The sequence below is a fragment of the Kogia breviceps genome, chromosome 15 (genome assembly GCF_026419965.1).
Source record: "Kogia breviceps isolate mKogBre1 chromosome 15, mKogBre1 haplotype 1, whole genome shotgun sequence".
NCBI lineage: Eukaryota > Metazoa > Chordata > Mammalia > Artiodactyla > Physeteridae > Kogia > Kogia breviceps.
Window position 1 is genome coordinate 41,307,302 of NC_081324.1, and position 24,900 is coordinate 41,332,201.

Below are 24,900 nucleotides of genomic sequence, written 5' to 3' on the forward strand. Positions count from 1 at the left end.
ACTGGACAGCTACATGTAAAAGAATGAAATTAGAACACTCCTTAACACCATACACAAAAATAAACTCAAAATGGATTAGAGACCTAAATGTAAGACCGGGCACTATAAAACTCTTAGAGGAAAACATAGGAAGAATACTCTTTGACATAAATCACAGCAAGATCTTTTTTGATCCACCTCTTAGAGTAATGGAAATAAAAACAAAAATAAACAAATGGGACCTAATGAAACTTCAAAGCTTTTGCACAGCAAAGGAAACAATAAACAAGACGAAAAGACAACCCTCAGAATGGGCAAAAATATTTGCAAGTGAATGAACAGACAAAGGATTAATCTCCAAAATACATACACAGCTCATGCAGCTCAATATTAAAAAAACAAACAACCCAATCCAAAAATGGCAGAAGACCTAAATAGACATTTCTCCAAAGATGACATACAGATGGCCAAGAGGCAAATGAAAAGCTGCTCAACATCATTAATTATTAGAGAAATGCAAATCAAAACTACAATGAGGTATCACCTCACACCAGTTAGAATGGTATCACCAGAAAATCTACAAACAACAAATGCTGGAGAGGGTGTGGAGAAAAGGGAACCCTCTTGCACTGTTGGTGGGAATGTAAATAGATACAGCTACTATGGAGAACAGTACGGAGGTTCCTTAAAAAACTAAAAATAGAATTACCATATGATTCAGCAATCCCACTACTGGGCATATACCCAGAGAAAACCATAATTCAAAAATACACATGCACCCCAATGTTCATTGCAGCACTACTTACAATAGCCAGGTCATGGAAACAACCTAAATGCCCATTGACAGATGAATGGATAAAGAAGATGTAGTACATATATACAATGGAATATTACTCAGCCATAAAAAGGAATGAAATTGGTGTTTTTTTAGAGACATGGATGCATCTAGAGACTGTCAAACAGAGTGAAGTAAGTCAGAAAGAAAAAAACAAATATTGTATATTAACGCATATATGTGGAACCTAGAAATTGGTACAGATGAAACAGTTTGCAGAGCAGAAATTGAGACACAGATGTAGAGAAAAAACTTATGGACACCAAGGGGGGAAAGCGGTGGGGGTGGGGTGGGGGTGTGCTGAATTGGGTTATTGGGATTGACATGTATACACTGATGTGTATAAAATGGATGACTGGTAAGAACCTTCAGTATAAAAAATAAATAAATTAAAAAAAATCGTTACCCTGTTTCCTGTGTTCTCTGCTCTTTTGCTTTTCTAAAGTTCCCCTCAGCTTGACTAAACTTTAGACAGGTTTCTTCCTGACTCTAGGTCTTTGATCTCCCTTTTCTCAGAGCACTTACTTTTCTACCAAACTTTCCTTTGTAAATTCTTTGTCTGCCCCTTTAAAGATGTAAACCTCCCAGACTTTTGCCAGTTTTACACCCCAGGAATATCTTTCTCAAGGACTGGGAGCCATTCTTCAGAAATGATATCATTGAAGGAGATCTCCTAGTCTCTCTGGGAGGGTAGGAGCCTAACTTCCTCATTGTGACAATGAGTAAACACAGTTGACCAGCTTCCCCTCTGGTATCCTCCAGTACTTCTGCTCTAGCTCACCCCAGTGCTTAGAAACCTTCCTGTCTTGGCAGAGCTGAGTTCCATCTCTCTCCCCTCTCACAATCGTATTGAAAAAAGTCTTCCCTGCTTTCTTAAGTCCTTTTTTTTCCTGTGACATTTGCAATTTCCAAAACCAAGAAACTCTTTGGCACTTTCCTTTCATGTGTAAAAAGAACTACTTCTAGGTAATACTTAGCTGACCGGATTTACAAGTTCTTCCTTCTTTTTCAGCTCCCTGTCTAGACATCATAGATTCCTGGAAGAAGTTACTTTCTAAGTTTTGATGTCAGTCTTCTCTGATAATAGTTTCCTTGTGTTTCTTTGGTGTCCTGCTGATAGAGCTGGGGTAACCCATATATTTTTCAAATATTTAACACATTCTCAATGAGATTACATTTCTCTTTTGTCTGACAGTCTATCAAAATCAATTTCTCCTGTTGAAATCAGCCAACTGCTTTATCTGGCAGAATCCCACTTATTGTGGACGTGTGTCCTATTTAGTGTTAATCTGGACATGATGCTCCCTAATGAATTGTTAAGGTCAGATGTGTTTACTTGCTTTTGAAGAGAGGAAGAAAGGAAGAAAGATACATATCTGTGTGGCTTGCTTAACTATTTTGATCACTAATCAGGAGAACTCAAAATGATTTAATAAACTGTATGACCTCCCTGAGAAGCTTCTATGAAAAGGTTAAGTTACAATTTGGGAAATGAATGCACAATTTTCCTAAGTCTCTCTCATTTGAAAAATTTAGAGCTTTTCTGTTTCTATGGCTATAAAACTTATGTTGATCTTTCTCTGAGTTGGACAACTTTAATTCAAAAGACATTTGTGACATATGTGTTTGTCTGTGCCAGACACTGCACCAGGTGTAGAAGGAGCTGGGAATGTGTACTTAAATTCAGATAAATTTTATAAAATCATGACATAAGCACACTTTTAAAATTCTTACAGTCTGTTGGCTAGTACGGTCTTTAATGTAACAATGATAAATTTAAAGATTTCCTCTAAGAATTTATTGCTTTTCTATGTTAAAAATTAATTTAAAAAATTAATAGTTTTTTTCTTTTTCTGACAAAACACTGGCCCATGATATACATAGCTCTTGCCTCGTCAGTCTAAGAATCTATGATACGAGAGGATACCTGTGCTGCTTTGGATTTTGTTTAGATGGCCAGGCAGTAACTAGGTTCCTTCCTCTGTTAGATTTGTATCAACAAAGGTCACAGTTCCAGATGACTGGTCAGGCCAGAAGTGAGGCTACAGTATCAGACATGGAAATTGGAAGGTCATGGCTGAAACTGTCACAGGCACTTTAGACATGTTTCTAAAAGTGGAAAAAGCAAGGAGCATGATTGAGATTCTCCACATCAATTTTAATTTTCTTTCCTCTTTGTTAGTTCTAACGCTGTCTTGGTGCCTCCAGATTATTGGGAAATGATAAAGGAAAATGTAAATCTTATTATCTGGGGCTTTCTTTTATCTGCTCTGACCCTCATTCTTGCCAATCAGTTCCAATCTTCAGTAGAAGCCTAATTTTGTCTCTTGCCTTCCCGGAGTAAAAGGCTTACGACTCACTTCTGCTCCTCATTCCTTCTGCAGGGAAGGAGAGATAAAAAGTCCATAAGAGAATCATACTTTTTTCTTTATAACATTTAATTTGAGATGTGTGTTTTCCCCCCAATGTCAAGTTTTTCTTCCTTATGAATAAGAAAAATGGTCTAGAAGGAGATACTACCACCCAATTACTTACAGAGCAACTTTGCATTTACATAAACCAACAATATTTATTTAATGAGTTCTCCATTGGAGTCACTAAATAAAGTCTTGGTTTGGTTTTCCTTGCATAGCAGGTCACCTCCAAGCTCTTTTAAACCTTTGTTTTCCTTTTAGCTTTTTAGAAACTAGTCTGTAGGACAGGTTGTCCCCCGTTGCATGCAGTTCAAATGACAGCTTATAGCTTGGTCTGGTAATCACGCCTGACTCCTCTTTTCCATATGAACATATAGTATCATTTTGTGGGTAAGACATTCAATGATTCATTTCCAAATTTTTATCTATTGCCTGCAATGTGCCAGACTCTGTGGTAGTACAGGGAAATGAACACAGACTTTGAAGTTTAGTGGATTGTATTAAAGCCAACACTAAATAGTGTTTATTAAGCATCTGTGTATGTATATATACATTCAGGTCCATGAACCTTTTTCTTTCATATAAGATATACAGTCCTAGTAATAAATTATGATGATTCACTGTCTAATTTAATTCTTACCCAAGAGGAGGCAAAAACGTCTAAATATACATTTTATGTAAAGACTTTAGGATTTTAGGGAAAAGTACAAATGTCATAAGGATTAAGTGGTTGTTTCCAGCCTTCCATGAGTATTCAAGGGTGTTCCTTCAAAGTTCCATACTTACTCATCTCTGCAAACAGCTGTCTTCTTTCTGCCATGGTATTTCCTCTTTTCCCACTATCTTCAATCATTCTATGAGACAAAATGGTTACAATGTGTATTAACCTCATGTTAATAAGGAAAACAGCCATTTCTACATAAACACACTTGCTGTGGTCATGCCACAGATGTAGACACCAACTACTTAAAACTGTGTCTGTAAAAAGAACAGCTTTACTTTGACTAACTTAAATGGTTGTACATATTTTCCATATATAATGTTGTAGTTGTGGAAGGGGGTGTAAAATTTTTATTTTCTAATGTACAAATAACTACAATAGCAGATCACCTTGTGCTATAATGGAATACAACCCTCTACCATCTGTTAGGTGATGCATTTCACATAGAGTTCCTCTTTCAATTTTGGGAATACCTATGAGTAATATAGAGCGGATATTACAGATCCCATTCAAGAAATGATGAGATTGAGAGTCTCATGGACATAGTAAAGGAAATGGCATAGACATGTGTACTCCAAGACCAGTCTGCTTTCCACTACATTCTGTTACAACTTGTCCTGTGTGCACCCAAAATCTCAATTTAGAAGCAGGTCATTTCCTAAATGTTCATTTCTAATTTAAGTGTTTGGAACCTGCAACTGTTTTTCTATACATAATTTCAGGCAAAGTGGTTAGGTTCACCTCTCTCTACTTAACCATATTATCGTCTGCAACAGAACTACTTAAAAAATACTATGAAAACACCAACAGTTAAAATGGAGAATTTTTTTAAAAATTTAAAAATTAAAATTTGACTTAAGGAAAAAGAAAATAATGAGAAAGTTAATGGAAATGTTTAGCCTGATTGAGGGTTTGGGGCTAAATATACATGTTTTATAGGTTGATGGAGTTGATTTTTTGTTATAGCAAATTAAGCTTTTAAAAACTAAGGTTTTCTCTCTCACACACACATATATACATACACTTATATACATACATATATATATGTTTTGATTCAGACATGGTAAACAGAAGACACAGCTGATCTTTTTGGCTTTCAATGGACCCTGTTCTTTTTCAAATATGAATTTTGCTCATGTTATTGTTATTATTTTTGTTTGGGTTGCCTTCAGCCTATGAATGGATAAGTTGCAGTTATCCTTCAGGTCTCAGTTTAGCTATATCTTCCTCTGAAATTTTCCTGCACTCTCTATGATGGTTTGGTTACTGTCTTCTGAATCTCCATAGTCTCTTATGCCTCTTTCTCAACGCTGAGCATTCACTTAACAAATGGTTATTGAGTGCCTTCTACACTCCAGGAACCAAACTAAGCTCTGGGTATACAACAGTGATTAAGTCACAGTTCCTGCCCTTAAGGTGCTTACACTCTAGTAGTGAGATACAGAAGCATAAAAGCAATGAAAACACAATGAAGCAACTATAGTTGTAGAAGTGTAAAGAAAGATATGTGAACATGAGAGAGGTTGACTACCTGGGGGTAAATTTAAGGGAACTACAATCCTCCCTTGGTATTCACAGGGGATTGGTTCCAGCCTCTCCCCGGCTTCCCCAATATCAAAATCCTCACATGCTCAAGTCCCTTATATAAAACAGTGTTGTACGGTTGGTCGCCTGGATCTGCCTTTGATGGGGAGTTGGTTGAGTTCTCAGTGTGGACCCCACAGATATGGAGGGCCTGCTGTGCTTGCAGAAGCTCAAAAGATGAGGACTCACTGGGGACTAAAAGAAGAAAATTGGTGGAGAAACAAAATGTGATGTCAGACAAACTGGTCATACAGCCTCTCCAGTTGCTTCTATGAGCTAAGGATTATTTGCCTATTGCTAGGAAAGGAAAGAAGGGCATGGAACAGCCTTAGTTTACAGAGTTAAGAGTGTGTTCACAATGGGTGATAATATAACCAAGGTCAGCCCTCAGTAATAACTGGAAAAACACAGAGTTGTTAATGAGCCTTTCTCCACATGGTAACGATGCAGTGCTGAACACAGTCCAACACTTCCTTTTTATGAGGTTTTAAATGTGCAGGTAGGGTTGATATAAAGAGATCAGGAGAAAGACACACCCTTCCTGAATCACGTAACCCATCTCCTTTCCTCCAGAGGAAGTGGGCAGGTAATAATCTGACATTCACAAACTAGTCTGAGGAGAGCTTCCAATTTTTATTTCAAGAGCTCAGAAGTAGAGCTGAAGCAGTATAGAGACAGGGGATAGAACCAGGTTATGTTCCTGCATCTGTCTATATGTTGGATTGAGATGAGAAGAATGACTAAAAATAAATTACAAAGGATGGCAGGCTGGAAAGCTCTGATTGAAAAAGTCAGGGAGCAGGGGAGGGGGAAGGGTAAGCTGAGACGAAGTGAGAGAGTGGCATGGACATATACACACTACCAAATGTAAAATAGATAGCTAGTGGGAAGCAGCCACATAGCACAGGGAGATCAGCTCGGTGCTTTGTGTACACCTAGAGGGGTGGGATAGGGTGGGTGGGAGGGAGACGCAAGAGGGAGGAGATATGGGGATATATGTATATGTATAGCTGATTCACTTTGTTATAAAGCAGAAACTAACACACCACTGTAAAGCAATTATACTCCAATAAAGATGTTAAAAAAAAAAAAGAAAGAAAATGTCAGGGAGGTAAAGACTGGCTTGTGAACTTGCAGAGTTACTGCCCTTACTATCGGTACTGTCTGTGACATCTCTTCTATTAGTTAACTTTTTGTTTGTCTCTGTAAGGTTTTTAGGGGCAATAACTGAACATTTTAAATTCCTCACAGAGTCTAGCCAAATCCAGTCAACAGATACTATGTCCAGTTACTATTTATTGAACAAAAGAATAAAACAGAAAAAAAAGAGGAAAGAGAAAAGAAAAATAAGTTGTTTCCCGAAAATGGACTTTCAATTATATATTCAAAAGCTGACTCATAGAAGAGTGGAATTCCAATTGTATTAGTTTCAGAGATTAATTATTTGAAATGAGAGAAACCAATTTATATTTTTAAAATAATCTGGAACCATGCATTTTACAGTAAAATCTTGTCTTATGAAACAGGTTGAAATACATGCAAACTATATTGATGTCACCTTTTGGTCTATTCATCACTGTTTTGGTTAATTAACTCATAAAAGAACAATCATTAGTTACACAATAGGTATTAATTCTCACTTCTAAGTAAAATGTGTACCTTATGAGGAAAAGAAAGAAAAACTCAGTGGTGTAAAATAATGGAAAGCCTGGAAAATAATTACATATATAAAAGGAAAAATAGCACACCTCTCATTTGCCCCCCAGAGTTTTCTGGGAAGCGGCGGTTAGATAAAATGGAGAATATTCATTTATTCCCCATCAATTGCAGTCATAATAGTAAAAATGGAGGCATGCCAGTTTCCAGCTAACACTGATTCCACAGAGGGACTCGTGGACACAGTGAGCTCATGAATCAAATAGGCAAAAAGCACCACTGTGGGCTCCTTAGTTTCCAATTTAACTCTGATCAGTGGGTCTTGGGATACACAATGCCTGACTATATTCTCATTGTTTTAGAAAGAAAGAAGAGCAAAAAATTCAGTAGAGGAAGGAGGAAGAGCTTTAGAGAGAGCAACTTCGCTTCTGAAATTGTCAAGAAGCTTGACTTTTCAAGAATTTCAGTATAAGGACAGCTGCCCAGAGTCACATGGAGGAGATGAAGGGGAAAATAACCCATCTATGACAATACTAATATCACAAGGTGCATGGCTCACCAACAGGCCTGATTTGGTCAGTGTCTGTTGCTCCTTCATGTAGATGAGATGCTTACCTTAGAGTTTTACCAGAAGATTGCAGAAATGTCACAAGTATAAAAAGAACTAACAATGATAAATAAGGGATGAGCCCCATTAGATGTTTCTTTTACTAGCACTCAGTCCCACAGATTACACAGGGTGTGTATTGTTTTCACTTATGAGAATCCATCCTTTCATTCACTTAAGAAATATTTATAATATTGGTCAGACCACTGTTAGCTTCTTGAGATCCAAAGATGAGTAAGACATGATCCTTGCCCTTAAGCTCACAGTCCAGAAGGGGAAACAAATTATTCTAACAAATAATTATAATTTGGTGTAATATGTACAATAATGAAAATATGTACTGCTAGATATAGTAGTTTATATCTAGGAAGATTCGAAAGAGACATCAAAGAAAGGGTGACTCTGGAGCAGAGTTTTAAAGGATGAATAGGAATGTTCCAGACAGAAAAGGGTGGATAGAGGGCAATTATAGTTAGAAAGAATCACTAGAATAAAAGCATGTAGCTCGAGAAAGGGTATATGGTGCATTTGGCAACTGGGAATAGTTCAGTTTTGCTGAGTGCAAGTGAGAGGCGAACAGGCATCTGATCTAAAGCCTTATTTGTCAAGTCTAGACAGTATAGGACTTTCCTATGGGAGGCTGGGTACCATCCAAGGTTTTAGCAGGGAATTGATGTACATAGATTTAGGGTTTGGCAAGACTGCTCCAGCATGTCAAGTGGAGAAAAGATTTGGGTAGGCAGGAGGGTAGCGGATAGAAACCCATGAGTAATGGAAGAGTCCAGTTAGCTGGATACTTCCGTGATTCAGGAGTGAAACTAATATGTCTTATGCTAAAGGACTGACTTGAGAGAGATTTAGGACACATCTGATAGGACTTGGTGATTGGCAGGTCATGTGGAGAACAGCAGAGGAGGGGACCTCAGCTTTTGCTTGCCCGCAGCACTTCACATATATTAGAAAACATTCTGCTGAACTCACGGCACAATGAGTTTGTAGGAGGTGAGGTTACCAAGTCACCCTTCTTCCAGCACAGTCATTAAAAGAGGCTGAAAGCTGGATAGGGAGGGCTCCACCTCTTAGCCCCTATATAGGGGGGAGGGATGAAATAACAGAGTAGAACAGTGTGGGAACCAGCAAGAAATAAAGAATAAAATGCAAATGTGAGGCACAGAATGTTGGAAGAAAAGTGCATTTTATTTTGGCAGAGTGAGAAGTTCACACTGAAATATCACATCCTTCATGACACGTCTTTAATCCAACATCAACAGTAATAAACAGACATTTCTATTACACATGACATACAAGACATTTTAGAGGTAGAAGCTTAAACTAATGGTGTCTTCCATTTGTATAACTTTCTGAAGATTATAAAATGCTTTTCCTTATAACCTGGTGAGGAAGTTGAAGAGATATTATTACTCTCAAACTCCGGCTGAAGAACTTGACACTAGGCAGGTGAAGTGGCTGCCCCCAAAACAAAGTATTGTCTGGCAGGGCAGGAAATTGAATCCAATTTTTTTTTGCCTTTAATTTAGAAGTTCCTCGGCTAGTTTGGATTCTAATTGCCAGTAATCTTATTCCAGCTGCCACTGGTCAACACAAATGAAGATTTTCGGAAACTGATAAACTGAAAAGAAGTTGACAGAAGTTGGTGATTAACAGTCCAAAAGGAGCCTAGAGAGGAAGGGTCCACATCACTCTCAAATGTCACTGAGAAATTCCTTTGAATGCTACTTCTTAACGGAATCCTCCCATTTGAAAACATCGTTGGACTGGAAATTATCATAGAGATTAAAATAATTCCCGGCGTCAGGATTCGTGTAAACCCAGACACATATAAACACACCAACTCACACACTGATTCACACTCTCACATTTTAAATCCACAAAAGCCGACAATGTTTTTAGAAAAGTCTGGCTCTGCTTTGCTTCTGCTCCTTTAGCAAACACAAGACTTGCAGATTTCATGTTTAGTGTGATGAGACTCTTCCCAGGCTTTATTTCCATCCATTTGCTCCAGGTGGATGACAGGAAGATGCAGGGTCTAGCCATCACCAACTGCTGCAATCCCCAAAGTTAATAAGTGCAATCAAGGCCATTTCAAGCTCCTTTCCTCCTTTAATTGATTTATTGGTGGCGTATAAATGCCTGTTTCCATTTCTGTTAATGAAAGAAGCCTCTAGTAGGACTTTCTCAGATTTACATTCTTGTCCTAATCTCCGGCAATATAATAAAAAAGTATTCAGAGCTCTTTCCCGAGGCAAAATATAATTGCATTTGCTTTTATCTCTTAGTCTTTTATCTGGATGAGCTCCTGAAAGTAGGAAAATGCTGTCACTAAAATAAATGGCTATGATGGGTTTCTGGCTTTGCCTTTTACTTTGAACATCGTCTTCTGCTTTTGGAACTTGAGTTTTGTTTTTGGGGGATGAGAGGCATGAGCTCACTATTTTAGTGTCATGACCAGCTGGACTTATTAACAGGGATTTGATCTTTCCTCAGAAGTGTCCACCATAGTGATTCTCAGCTGTGGCTGCCCATCACACCAACCTGGAGACTTTACAAAAAATACAAATACTACCTGGATCTACTGAATCTGGGGCTGAGGTGGAACATTTGAGCTTTAAAAATGAACCATAGGCACTCCTGATACCTACCCAGATTTGAACTAGAAATATGATGCCAGTTGAGTTTGATCATTGAACTTATTTGCACAACATTAGGTTGGAATTCTCATGTTGCTTTGTAATATGTTTCTCTAGCGTGTAAGACCCACTTTAAAATGTACTTTGAGCCCAGGGAGAAGATAATTAATTCTTCAGGGAATGTAAATAGACATAAACAGATACGTACATTGATATGGGTATATAATGAGGCAAACTTTAAGAAACAAAATGCCATTAAAAAGTGAGAAAACCATTTTTAGCTGGAAAGAACTACTATCAGTGGTACTTTCAAGTCAGGAAGGAACCTGCTGTTCTGGGGTCAGAGTGTACAAGATATTTAAGGTCATTTGGTTTTGTTTGACTTCATTTGGCTTGGTACGAGGCTAGGACTTCTGGTCAAGAGGAGCTGGCATCACCTCCTATTAGTCAGGGTTTAAAGATTGCAGAACAGGGCTGGGAGCAACTTGGTATGGGAAAAGGGACCCTTTTGGAAGGAAGATGATAAAAATTTGGACTCTGTCATGTGAGGTTCAAAGTTATTAGAAAGTCTCTGAACACTCTATGACATAAATCACAGCAGGATCCTTTTTGACCCACCTCCTAGAGAAATGGAAAGAAAAACAAAAATAAACAAATGGGACCTAATGAAACTTAAAAGCTTTTGCACAGCAAAGGATACCATAAACAAGACCAATAGACAACCCTCAGAATGGGAGAAAATAGTTGCAAATGAAGCAACTGACAAAGGATTAATCTCCAAAATTTATAAGCAACTCATGTAGCTCAATAACAAAAAAAAAACAACCCAATCCAAAAATGGGCAGAAGACCTAAATAGAAATTTCTCCAAAAAAGATATACAGATTGCCAACAAACACATGAAAGAATGCTCAACATCATTAATCATTAGAGAAATTCAAATCAAAACTACAATGAGATATCATCTCACACCAGTCAGAATGGCCATCATCAAAAACTCTAGCAAACACAGACCTACTAGAGCATGGACTTGAGGATATGGGGAGGGGGAAGGGTAAGCTGTGTTGATGTGAGAGAGTGGCAGGGACATATACACACTACCAAAAGTAAATTAGATAGCTAGTGGGAAGCTGCCGCATAGCACAGGGAGTTCACCTCTGTGCTTTGTGACCACCTAGAGGGGTGGGATAGGAAGGGTGGGAGGGAGGGAGACGCAAGAGGGAAGAGATATGGGAACATATGTATATGTATAACTGATTCACTTTGTTGTAAAGCAGAAACTAGCACACCATTGTAAAGCAATTATACTCCAATAAAGATGTTAAAAAAAAAAAAAAGAAAGTCTCTGAAGGACTCGTGAACCCTGCCTAAGAGCTTCATCAAAAGGACCTCAAAGATCCCTAGGGGAAACAACCACAGGGAGGCGGTCGTCTGTACTGCTGCCGTTAGCACTGCACTAGGACCTAAGAGTTTTTTAGAGAACCATGTTTTATCCAGTATGATGTGCCTTTGGGACAATGGTTGTGTGTGTGCACCTGTATTTCTCAACAGCAATAGTGTTACGTGTATAGGCCCACTTGGTCATGGGGGAACTGTGGCTGACCTTAACACTGGAGCAAGAGTCTTCCCTGTTCTCCTGCTGGGATTGCCAAATTCTTAACTTTTGGGGGTCAGGTGTTTGTTAGTAAATGACTGCCTTCCGATAGTCTGGAACCTTCTCCATTCAGTGTGGGTTATGACTGTTTATAAACATAGGTCTGTTTCTTTTCCCTACATATCTAATAAATGAAAACAAATAAATGAAAAATGAAAATTCCCCTCCCCCCATAATTACAAGATAATTTTTCATTAATCTCGCAATAATACCACCCCAAGTTTTTTTAATGTATTTTTTAAAAATTAATTAATTAATTTTTAATTTTGGCTGCATTGGGTCTTCACTGCTGCGCACGGGCTTTCTCTAGTTGTGGCGAGCAGGGGCTACCCTTTGTTGAGGTGCGAGGGCTTCTCATTGTGGTGGCTTCTCTTGTTGCTGAGCACGGGCTCTAGTAGTGCAGGCTTCAGTAATTGTGGCACGTGGGCTCAGTAGTTGTGGCTAGCAGGCTCCAGAGCATAGGCTCAGTAGTTGTGGCTCACGGGGCTTAGCTGCTCTGTGGCATGTGGGATATTCCCGGACCAGGGCTTGAACCCGTGTCCCCTGCATTGGCAGGCGGATTCTCAACTTCTGCGCCACCAGGGAAGTCCAAACCCCAGTTTTTGAGTTTTGGATTTTTAAGCCTGACTTATCTCATTATAGTGGGATTATACTGTATATTATATATATATATATTATATACAATAGTATATATAGTATATATAATTTTACTTGCATATGTAAAAATGTGTGTATATATATATATATATATATATATACACACACACACACATTTATATAAGGAAAATAATTTGGAAAAATTTAAAGATGCAATTGAAAATTTTTTTCAAGTGACTGAGTTAATTTAGCTTCTCAATGAGGAGGTATTAGCTGATTAAGCAATGCAATGCTATCCAGTCCATAATTTCTTTTAAGTTTTAGCCCCTTTCAATAATTTGATAAAAGATGTGGATCCTCACTCCACCAAGATGCTCATGTCTCTGGATATATAAATAAAGGGATTATAATTGCTTGCATGGGCTGGTTGAGGGGAAGAAAGCCAGGATTTCATGAGAATCAAAGGTAGCTTTATTTTATAGGGAACACTAACCATTAGTTAAAGGGAGCAGCCAATGGATGCATCCACAGAACAAATGCCCAGGGGAGAGGGCAAGAGGCTCGTGGAGGCCTCCTCAGGCGAGGAAAACATGAAAGAAATCAAGGTGGAGCCATGATGATGCGGAGAAGACAGTGATGAGCTCCTCAAGTGGTAGAAACCAAGGTGCCAGATACACAAAGTCAGTATTCAGTGTCAGGCAGAAACTCGCATCTGGAAATGCAGAGTGCTTTAGGACATTACCAGCATGACTTCTGGTGCTTGAAAGGATTCTAACTCACCTTTTGTTCTGGAAGATCTTAAAAAGAGTAGGAGAAAGAAATAGGTCCTCTCTTGTCCGTGTTTAATGTGCTGAGGAAACAAAACGCAACTGGGGCTGCCACTGACCATGGGCTAATTGTTATCTGGACTTCTAGGAGTGAGATTTCCATGAGGAGAGTTGGGAAAACGAAAGTGAGAATAAAAGCGTAGTGCAGAGCATTGAGCATCGAGATGTAAGCCAGGGAGGCATGCGTACTTAAAAATTTCCATTTCTTATTTTTTTAGGGCTGGGGAGTGCTGAGTTTGGAGAGGTGGAAAAGGGAGACGCAGGTAAGTTAATTGTTTTCTGCAAGAGGATGAGAAAATCAGACTTTTTCTGGTAGAAGAAATAGTAATAGTAATAGTAATAATAATAATAATAATTTCCACAATACTATATAAAACAATTAACTATTTTACAAAAAAGCATACTAGGTACCAAGCACTATGAAGGACACCATACTGTTGGTGTATTTATTCTTCCCATCTTACTGATGTGGAAACTGAGCTTCAGAGAGATTAAGTAATTGCCCAGGTGATCAATTTAGGGCTTAAAACCAGACATGAGTACACTGGGCTTCTAAGAAAGACCAAAATGGAATTGTATGAAATAAGATTCAAGAGAATGGCTCTTTTTTTCCTGAGGGTGGTGGTGGTGGGACGTTGCCCACGCATACACACACTGAAATGGACTAAAGCATAACTGAAGACATACATTAGTGGATGCCAAGGGGAGCTGGGCAGGATGGAGTTAATGGGCTGTGCGATGCCACAGTTTTGCTAAGGAAAGAGACTTGCACATCATAAAATGCCTGTATCCTCTTCATTCCCCCATCGCTTTCTTCCATCTCTCCTCATTTCATCTGATTCCCTCTTTCCCTGATCCAGACTTCCCTTCTTGCCCTTTTTTTCCTTTCCTTAACTCTGCCCCTTTAATAACTTTCTGCATTTCTATGTGTACTACGGAATATGATTCCCACCAACAAAACAGACAGTTCTTAGCTTGAGAAAGAAAGACCAAGGCAGGAACAGTGGGAAAAAAAAAACAAAGTTATATGATGAATAAGTTTTAAGGATCTAATGTACAGCATGGTGACTGTAGTTAATAATACTGTGTTTTAAACTTGAAATTTATTAAGAGAGTAGATCTTAAGTGTTTTCATCAAAAAAAAGTAAATATGTGAGGTGATGGATGTGTTAATTAACTTGATTGTGGGAGTCATTTTACAGTGTATAGGTCTATCAAATCATCATGCTGTGGGACTTCCCTGGTGGTACAGTGGTTAAGAAGCCGCCTACCAATGTAGGGGACCTGGGTTCAAGCCCTGGTCTGGGAAGATCCCACATGCCTCAAAGCAACTAAGCCCGTGAGCCACAAGTACTGATCCCGTGTGTCACAACTACTGAAGCCTGTGCGCCTAGAGCCCAGGCTCTGCAACAAGAGAAGCCACCGAAATAAGAAGCCTGCACACTGCAACGAAGAGTAGCCCCCGCTCACTGCAACTAGAGAAAGCCCACGCACAACAACGAACACCCAATGCAGCCAAAGGTAAATAAATAGAATAAATAAATTTATTTAAAAAATCATCATGCTGTATACTTTATATATATTATAATTTTATTTGTCAATTATATCTCAATAAAATTGGAGGGAAAAAGAAAAACATTAGTTTTATGGCCTTAAAAATGCAAATTTCCTTGGGAGAATCAGAAAATTCACCTTAATTAATTTAGTTGCTTTCTTCTTACTGCCTGGTTGCATATTAAGATAAACGCAATGAGGGGATGGCAATTTTGATTGACTGGGAAGAGGAAATAACAATGGCTCCTGGATGCCTTCTGGGGAGGTCAGGTTTGGATGATATACTTCAGAGGCCACATGAAAAAAACTTTCTTTTGAGATAAGGAAGGTGGGAGGGAAAATGGTAGAAGAGGGCTAAGATAGGTGGGAGAATGTCAATCTGATCATCACTATGTACATGTGAATTCAGACCCAGTAACAAAGCATAAGAAGAAAAGGGAGGGGAGACGGCTTAAAGATGGCGGAAGAGTAAGACGCGGAGAACTCCTTCCTCCTCACAGAGACATCAGAAATACATCTACACGTGGAGCTTCTCCTGTAGAGCACCCACCGAACGCTGGCAGAGGACCTCGGACCTCCAAAAAGGCAAGAAACTCCCCACATATCTGGGTAGGGCAAAAGAAAAAAGAATAAACAGGGACAAAAGAATAGGGACGGGACCTACGCCAGTGGGAGGGAGCCGAGAAGGAGGAAAGACTCCCACACACTAGAGGCCCCTTCGCGGGCGGAGACTGCGGGCGCCGGAGGGGGAAGCTCCGGAGCCGCGGAGGACAGCTCAGCCACAGGGGTGCGGAGGGCAAAGTGGAGAGATTCCCGCAGAGGATCGGTGCCGACCGGCACTCACCAGCCCGAGAGGCTTGTCTGCTCGCCCGCCGGGGCGGGCGGGGCCGGGAGCTGAGGCTCGGGCTTCAGTCGGATCCCAGGGAAAGGGCTGGAGTTGGCAGAGTGAAGACAGCTTGAAGGGGGCTAGTGCACCACGGCTGGCCGGGAGGGAGTTCGGGAGAAGTCTGGAGCTGCCGAAGAGGCAAGAGACCTTTTCCTCCCTCTTTGCTGCCTGGGCGCGAGGAGAGGGGATTAAGTGCGCCGCTTAAAGGAGCCCTAGAACCGGGCGCGGAGCTGCCGAAGAGACAAGAGACTTTTTCTTGCCTCTTTGCTTCCTCGGGTGTGAGGTGAGGGGATTAAGAGCACCGCGTAGAGGAGCTCCAGAAACGGGCGCGAGCCGCGGCTGTCGGCACGGACAGTAGAGACGGGTGTCGGACGCTAAGGTTGCTGCTGCCACCACCAAGAGGCCTGTGTGTGAGCACAGGTCACTCTCCACACTGGCCCTCCCGGGAGCCCGTGCAGTCCGCCACTGCCGGGGTCCCGGGATCCAGGGACAGCTTCCCCGGGACAACGCACGGCGCGCCTTGGGCCTGTGCAGCGTCACGTCGGCCTCTGACGTCGCGGACTCGCCCCACCCCCGTGCCACTCCCTCCCCCCAGCCTGAGTGAGCTGGAGCCCCCGAATCAACTGCTCCTTTAACATCATCCTGTCTGAGCGAAGGGCAGTCGCCCTCGGACAACCTACACGCAGAGGCGGGACCAAGTCCAAAGCTGAACCCCAGGAGCTGTGCGAACAGAGAGGAGAGGGGGAGATCTCTCCCAACAGCCTCAGAAGCGGCGGATTAAAGCTCCACAATCAACTTGAAGTGCACTGCATCTGTTGAAAACCTGAATAGACAACGAATCATCCCAAGTTGAGGAGGTGGACTTTGGGAGCAAGATATACTATTATTTTCCCCTTTTTTTTTCTTTTTGTGGGTGTGTATGTGTGTGCTGCTGTGTGAGATTTTGTCTGTATAGCTTTGCTTGCACCATTTGTCCTAGGGTTAGACCGACCCATTTTTCTGTTTTTTGTTTGTTTGTTTGTTTGTTTTTTTTTTTTTTAAAAGGAAAATTTTCTTCTTAATAATTATTTTTTATTTTAATAACTATACTTTATACTACTCTGTCTTCTCCCTTTCTTTCTTCCTTTCTTCCCTCCTTCCCTCCTTTCTTCTTTCCTTCCCCCTTCTTTCCTCCCTTCCTCTCTTCCTTCCTCCTTTTCTTCCTCTGCACCTTCCGTCCTTGCTTTCTTGCTTCCTTCCTTCATTTCTTCCTTCCTTTCTTCCTTCCTTCCCTCCCTCCCTCCTTCCTTCCTTTTCTTTCCTCTCTATCTATTCTACCTTTTATTTTGAGCCGTGTGGATTAAAGGTTCTTGGCGCCCCAGCCAGGCACCAGGGCGGTGTCCCTGAGGTGGGAGAACCAACCTCAAGACACTAGTCCACAAGAGACCTCCGAGCTCCACGTAATATCAGACGGCGAAAATCTCCCAGAGACCTCCATCTCAACACCAAGACCCAGCTTCACTCAAGGACCAGCAAAGAACAGTGCTGGACACCCTATCCCCAACAAAGAGCAAGACAGGTCTACAGCCCCACCCATTAGCAGAGAGACTACCTAAAATCATAATAAGGTTACCAACATCCCCAAACACACCACCAGACGAGGACCTGCCCACCAGAAGGACAAGATCCAGCCTCATCCACCAGAACAGAGGCACTAGTCCCCCCAACCAGGGAATCTACTGAACCCACTGAACCAACCTTAGCCACTGGGGACAGCCACCAAAAACAACAGGAACTACGAACCTGCAGCGTGCAAAAAGGAGACCTCAAACACAGTAAGATAAGCGAAATGAGAAGACAGAAAAACACACAACAGATGAAGGAGCAAGATAAAAACACACCAGACCTAACAGATGAAGAGGTAATAGCCAATCTACCTGAAAGAGAATTTAGAATAATGATGGTGAAGATGATGCAAAATCTTGGAAATAGAATAGACAATTTGCAAGAAACAGTTAACAGGGACCTAGAAGAAATAAAGAGGAAGCAAGCAACGATGAGCAACACAATAAATGAAATTAAAAATACTCTAGATGGGATCAGTAGCAGAATAACTGAGGCAGAAGGACGGATAAGTGACCTGGAAGATAAAATAGTGGAAATAACTACTGCAGAGCAGAAGAAAGAAAAAAGAATGAAAAGAACTGAGGACAGTCTCAGAGACCTCTGGGACAACATTAAACGCACCAACATTCGAATTATAGGGGTCCCAGAAGAAGAAGAGAAAAAGAAAGGGACTGAGAAAATATTTGAAGAGATTATAGTTGAAAACTTCCCTAATATAGGAAAGGAAATAGTCAATCAAGTCCAGGAAGCACAGAGAGTTCCATACAGGATAAACCCAAAGAGAAACACGCCACGACACATAATAATCAAACTGTCAAAAATTAAATACAAAGAAAACATATTAAAAGCAGCAAGGGAAAAACAACAAATAACACACAAGGGAATCCCCATAAGATTAACATCTGATCTTTCAGCAGAAACTCTACAAGCCAGAAGGGAGTGGCAGGACATATTTAAAGTGATGAAGGAAAAAAACCTACAACCAAGATTACTCTACCCAGCAAGGATCTCATTCAGATTTGATGGAGAAATTAAAACCTTTACAGACAAGCACAAACTGAGAGAGTTCAGCACCACCAAACCAGCTCTACAACAAATCCTAAAGGAACTTCTCTAGGCAAGAAACACAAGAGAAGGAAAAGACCTACAAGAACAACCCGAAACAAGTAAATGGTAATAGGAACATACATATCGATAATTACCTTAAATGTAAATGGATTAAATGCTCCCACCAAAAGACACAGACTGGCTGAATGGATACAAAAACAAGACCCATATATATGCTGTCTACAAGAGACCCACTTCAGACCTAGGGACACATACAGACTGAAAGTAAGGGGATGGAAAAAGATATTCCATGCAAATGGAAATCAGAAGAAAGCTGGAGTAGCAATTCTCATATCAGACAAAATAGACTTTAAAATAAAGACTATTACAAGAGACAAAGAAGGACACTACATAATGATCAAGGGATCGATCCATGAAGAAGATATAACAATTGTAAACATTTATGCACCCAACATAGGAGCACCTCAGTACATAAGGCAAATACTAACAGCCTTAAAAGGGGAAATCGACAGCAACACAATTATAATGGGGGACTTTAACACCCCACTTTCACCAATGGACAGATCATCCAAAATGAAAATAAATAAGGAAACACAAGCTTTAAATGATACATTACACAAGATGGACTTAATTGATATTTATAGGACATTCCATCCAAAAACAACAGAATACACATTTTTCTCAAGTGCTCATGGAACATTCTCCAGGATTGATCATATATTGGGTCACAAATCTAGCCTTGGCAAATTTAAGAAAATTGAAATCGTATCAAGTATCTTTTCTGACCACAACGCTATGAGACTAGATATCAATTATAGGAAAAGATCTGTAAAAAATACAAACACATGGAGGCTAAACAATACACTACTTAATAACGAAGTGATCACTGAAGAAATCAAAGAGGAAATCAAAAAATACTTAGAAACAAATGACAATGGAGACACAACGACCCAAAACCTATGGGATACAGCAAAAGCAGTTCTAAGAGGCAAGTTTATAGCAATACAATCATACCTTAAGAAACAGGAAACATCTCGAATAAACAACCTAACTTTGCACTTAAAGCAATTAGAGAAAGAAGAACAAAAAACCCCCAAATTTAGCAGAAGGAAAGAAATCATAAAGATCAGATCAGAAATAAATGAAAAAGAAGTGGAGGAAACAATAGCAAAGATCAATAAAACTAAAAGCTGGTTCTTTGAGAAGATAAATAAAATTGATAAACCATTAGCCAGACTCATCAAGAATAAAAGGGAGAAGACTCAAATCAATAGAATTAGAAATGAAAAAGGAGATATAACAACTGACACTGCAGAAATACAAAAGATTATTAGAGATTACTACAAGCAACTGTATGCCAATAAAATGGACAACCTGGAAGAAATGGACAAATTCTTAGAAATGCACAACCTGCCGAGACTGAACCAGGAAGAAATAGAAAATATGAACAGACCAATCACAAGCACTGAAATTGAAACTGTGATTAAAAATCTTCCAGCAAACAAAAGTCCAGGACCAGATGGCTTCACAGGCGAATTCTATCAAACATTTAGAGAAGAGCTAACACCTATCCGTCTCAAACTCTTCCAACAGATAGCAGAGGGAGGAACACTCCCAAACTCATTCTATGAGGCCAACATCACCCTGATACCAAAACCAGACAAAGACGTCACAAAGAAAGAAAACTACAGGCCAATATCACTGATGAACATAGATGCAAAAATCCTCAACAAAATATTAGCAAACAGAATCCAACAGCACATTAAAAGGATCATACACCATGATCAAGTGGGGTTTATCCCAGGAATGCAAGGATTCTTCAATATATGCAAATCAATCAATGTGATACACCATATCAACAAACTGAAGGAGAAAAACCATATGATCATCTCAATAGATGCAGAGAAAGCTTTTGACAAAATTCAACACTCATTTATGATAAAAACCTTGCAGAAAGTGGGCATAGAGGGAACTTTCCTCAACATAATAAAGGCCATATATGACAAACCCACAGCTAGCATCGTTCTCAATGGTGAAAAACTGAAACCATTTCCACTAAGATCAGGAACAAGACAAGGTTGCCCACTCTCACCACTCTTATTCAACATAGTTTTGGAAGTTCTAGCCACAGCAATCAGAGAAGAAAAAGAAATAAAAGGAATCCAAATAGGAAAAGAAGAAGTAAAGCTGTCACTGTTTGCAGATGACATGATACTATACATACAGAATCCTAAGGATGCTACCAGAAAACTACTAGAGCTAATCAATGAATTTGGTAAAGTTGCAGGATACAAAATTAATGCACAGAAATCTCTGGCATTCTTATACACTAATGATGAAAAATCTGAGAGTGAAATTAAGAAAACGCTCCCATTTACCATTGCAACAAAAAGAATAAAATATCTAGGAATAAACCTACCTAAGGAGACAAAAGACTTGTATGCAGAAAACTATAAGACACTGATGAAAGAAATTAAAGATGATACAAATAGGTGGAGAAATATACCATGTTCTTGGATTGGAAGAATCAACATTGTGAAAATGACTATACTACCCAAAGCAATCTACCGATTCAATGCAATCCCTATCAAATTACCACTGGCATTTTTTACAGAACTAGAACAAAAAATTTCACAATTTGTATGGAAACACAAAAGACCCCGAATAGCCAAAGCAATCTTGAGAACGAGAAATGGAGCTGGAGGAATTAGGCTCCCTGACTTCAGACTCTACTACAAGGCTACAGTAATCAAGACAATATGGTACTGGCACAAAAACAGAAATATAGATCAATGGAACAGGATAGAGAGCCCAGAGATAAACCCACACACATATGGTCACCTTATCTTTGACAAAGGAGGGAAGGATATACAGTGGAGAAAAGACAGCCTCTTCAATAAGTGGTGCTGGGAAAACTGGACAGCTACATGTAAAAGTATGAAATTAGAACAATCCCTAACACCACACACAAAAATAAACTCAAAATGGGTTAAAGACCTAAATGTAAGGCCAGACACTATCAAACTCTTAGAGGAAAACATAGGCAGAACACTATACGACATAAATCACAGCAAGATCCTTTTTGACCCATCTCCTAGAGAAATGGAAATAAAATCAAAAATAAACAAATGGGACCTAATGAAACTTAAAAGCTTTTGCACAGCAAAGGATACCATAAAGAAGACCAAAAGACAACCCTCAGAATGGGAGAAAATATTTGCAAATGAAGCAACTGACAAAGGATTAATTTCCAAAATTTATAAGCAACTCATGCAGCTCAATAACAAAAAAACAAACAACCCAATCCAAAAATGGGCAGAAGAACTAAATAGACATTTCTCCAAAGAAGATATACAGATTGCTAACAAACACATGAAAGAATGCTCAACCTCATTAATCATTAGAGAAATGCAAATCAAAACTACAATGAGATATCATCTCACACCGGTCAGATTGGCCATCATCAAAAACTCTAGAAACAATAAATGCTGGAGAGGGTGTGGAGAAAAGGGAACCCTCTTGCACTGCTGGTGGGAATGTAAACTGATACAGCCGCTATGGAGAACAGTATGGAGGTTCCTTAAAAAACTACAAATAGAACTACCATACGACCCAGCAATCCCACTACTGGGAATATACCCTGAGAAAACTATAATTCAGAAAGACTCATGTACCAAAATGTTCATTGCAGCTCTATTTACTATAGCCAGGACATGGAAGCAACCTAAGTGTCCATCAACAGATGAATGGATAAAGAAGATGTGGCACATATATACAATGGAATATTACTCAGCCATAAAAAGAAATGAAACTGAGTTATTTATAATGAGGTGGATGGACCTGGAGTCTGTCATACAGAGTGAAGTAAGTCAGAAGGAGAAAAACAAATACCGTATGCTAACACATATATATGGACTCTAAGGGAAAAAAATGTCATGAAGAGGTTAGTGGTAGGACGGGAATAAAACACAGACTTACTCGAGCATGGACTTGAGGATATGGGGAGGGGGAGGGGTGGGCTGTGACGAAGTGGGGGAGTGGCAGGGACATATATACACTATCAAATGTAAATTAGATAGCTGGTGGGAAGCTGCTGCATAGCACAGGGAGATCACCTCTGTGCTTTGTGACCGCCTGGGGGGGTGGGATAGGGAGGGTGGGAGAGAGGGTGATGCAAGAGGGAGGAGATGTGGGAGCATGTGTGTATGTATAACTGATTTAGTTTGTTGTAGAGGGAAAACTAACACACTATTGTAAAACAATTATACTCCAATAAAGATGTTAAAAAAAAAAAAAAAAAAAGAAGAAAAGGGAGTTTCAAGAACAGTCCATGAAGGGTATGAACAGATCATAGGGAATGTTTACTAAATTAAAAAAAAAATCCCTTTCCTCCCTACTCATTCTTCTAGATTTCTCTGAAAACTTATTTGTGGCAGAACAAAGTATTTTTAAAGGGTAAGTCTCAAGAATTCTAGATGGCAGGAAGAACTATTTTGTTTTCATTTAAAATGAGAACTTAAGGGAACCCACATTCAACAACTTTCCAATCTAGTTTAATGTGTCGGTGAAAAGTGGAACAGAGGCTAACTATGGGTTCATTGTTAATTAATTGATTTAATTAATGAATATCATGCTATTTTTTCCTTTCCCCACTCAAATTCTCTCAATGGAGACTATCTCAGGCCGATATAATATAAAACAACTCAGAAAACAGCAATGACATTGTAGGGACTTTGATGATTGCTATCCAATAAAAGCACAGCCAAGTATACGGGGTTAATGAAGGTTCAGGCCAACATTAAATAGGCCACATGGAGAAGAAACAGACAGAGTGTACGAACAGCCAAAAGTTATGGCTGCAAGATCCCCAGGAGCAAACAATGGCATTTTGAACACCAGGGTCCTTTCCCTGAGACGAGGCTTAACTGGTGTGACAGGAGTACAGAATGGAAAGAAGAAACAGAGGCAGCCCTTATTTCTTGCCTCTGGATCTGTTTCTGTGAATTATAACACTCTTAGTTATGTCTCTTCTGTTGAAGAGAATTTTATTTGAAATTAAGGAACGTCTGCAAGAAATCTCTGTTCCTTGAGAGAGCCATGGTTCTAAGCTGGTAGTGGCCAAGAATCTGAGTGGGGAAGAATAGCTGGTGGGAAGGCGCCTTCTTTTTTTGTCTGAAATCAGGCATGGCCTCTGAATCATCTTGTTGAAGCAGAGGCATGAATGACTGGGTTATGTAGCAGAAAGGGACTCTGAGATTCATTCACTGATAATAATAACAATAATAGTCAACATTTATTATGTGTGGGTAGGCTCTGAACTTAGCATTTTCCATGAATTATCTGATTTATTTTTTATCGTAACTCTGAGATAGGTCATGTTATACTACCCCCCCCCCTTTTTTATGTTTGGCTGCATTGTGTCTTCTTTGCTGTGTGTGGGCTTTCTCTAGTTACAGTGAGTGGGGGCTCTTCTTTGTTACGGTGGCGGGCTTCTCATTGTGGTGGCCTCTCTTGTTGCGGAACACGAGCTCTAGGCACGTGGGCTTCAGTAGTTGCAGCACATGGGCTCAGTAGTTGTGGTGCATGGGCTTAGTTGCTCCGTGGCATGTGGGATCTTCCTGGACTAGGGCTCAAACCCGTGTCCCCTGCATTGGCAGGTGGATTCTTAACCACTGCGCCATCAGGGAAGTCCCTACCCTTTTTTATAGATGGGAAAATCAAGGTTGATGAGGTAGATAGAATAATGGCCCTTCAAGGATGCCCACATCCGAATCCCCAGATTTTGTGAATATGTTACTTTATGGCAAAAGGAACTTTGCAGATTTGATTAAGGATCTTGAGATGGGGAGGTTATCCTGCAGTATCTGGGAGAACTCAATGGAATTATGAGTCCTTTAAAGGAAAGGAGAGACACTTCGAAGACAGAGGAAAGGCCCACAAACCAAGGAATGTAGGCAGACTCTAGAAGCTGGAAAAGGCAAGGAAATGGTTTCTTCCTTTCCAGACAGGAAGTAACCTGCTGACATCTCGATTTTAGACAGACCCGTTTTGGACTCCTGGGCCTCCAGAACTGTAAGGTAGTACACTTGTGTTGTTTCAATTAAGCCACTCAATTTATGAAAATTTGTTACAGCAGCCATAAGGAACTAACACAGTTGAGAAAGATTAAAAAACTTCCACAAGGTCACGTTGCTGGTAGCCGCAGAACCAGGATTTGTACTTCAGGAATCTCTCTAGAGGCCATATACCCAGACACCATGCTGTTC

General features: G+C 39.9%; 1 protein-coding gene across 44 annotated transcripts in view; it reads right to left on the reverse strand.

The window, feature by feature from the left end:
* DTNA (dystrobrevin alpha) overlaps positions 1–24,900 on the reverse strand; it is a 395,521-nt gene that overhangs the window by 124,411 nt on the left and 246,210 nt on the right. For all 44 annotated transcript variants that reach the window (XM_067015469.1, XM_067015461.1, XM_067015464.1 and 41 more), the window contains one exon: positions 4,015–4,082. In XM_067015469.1, coding sequence (XP_066871570.1) covers positions 4,015–4,081 — 67 coding nt within the window. In that variant the 5' untranslated portion in view covers position 4,082. The remainder of the gene's footprint in view (positions 1–4,014; positions 4,083–24,900) is intronic.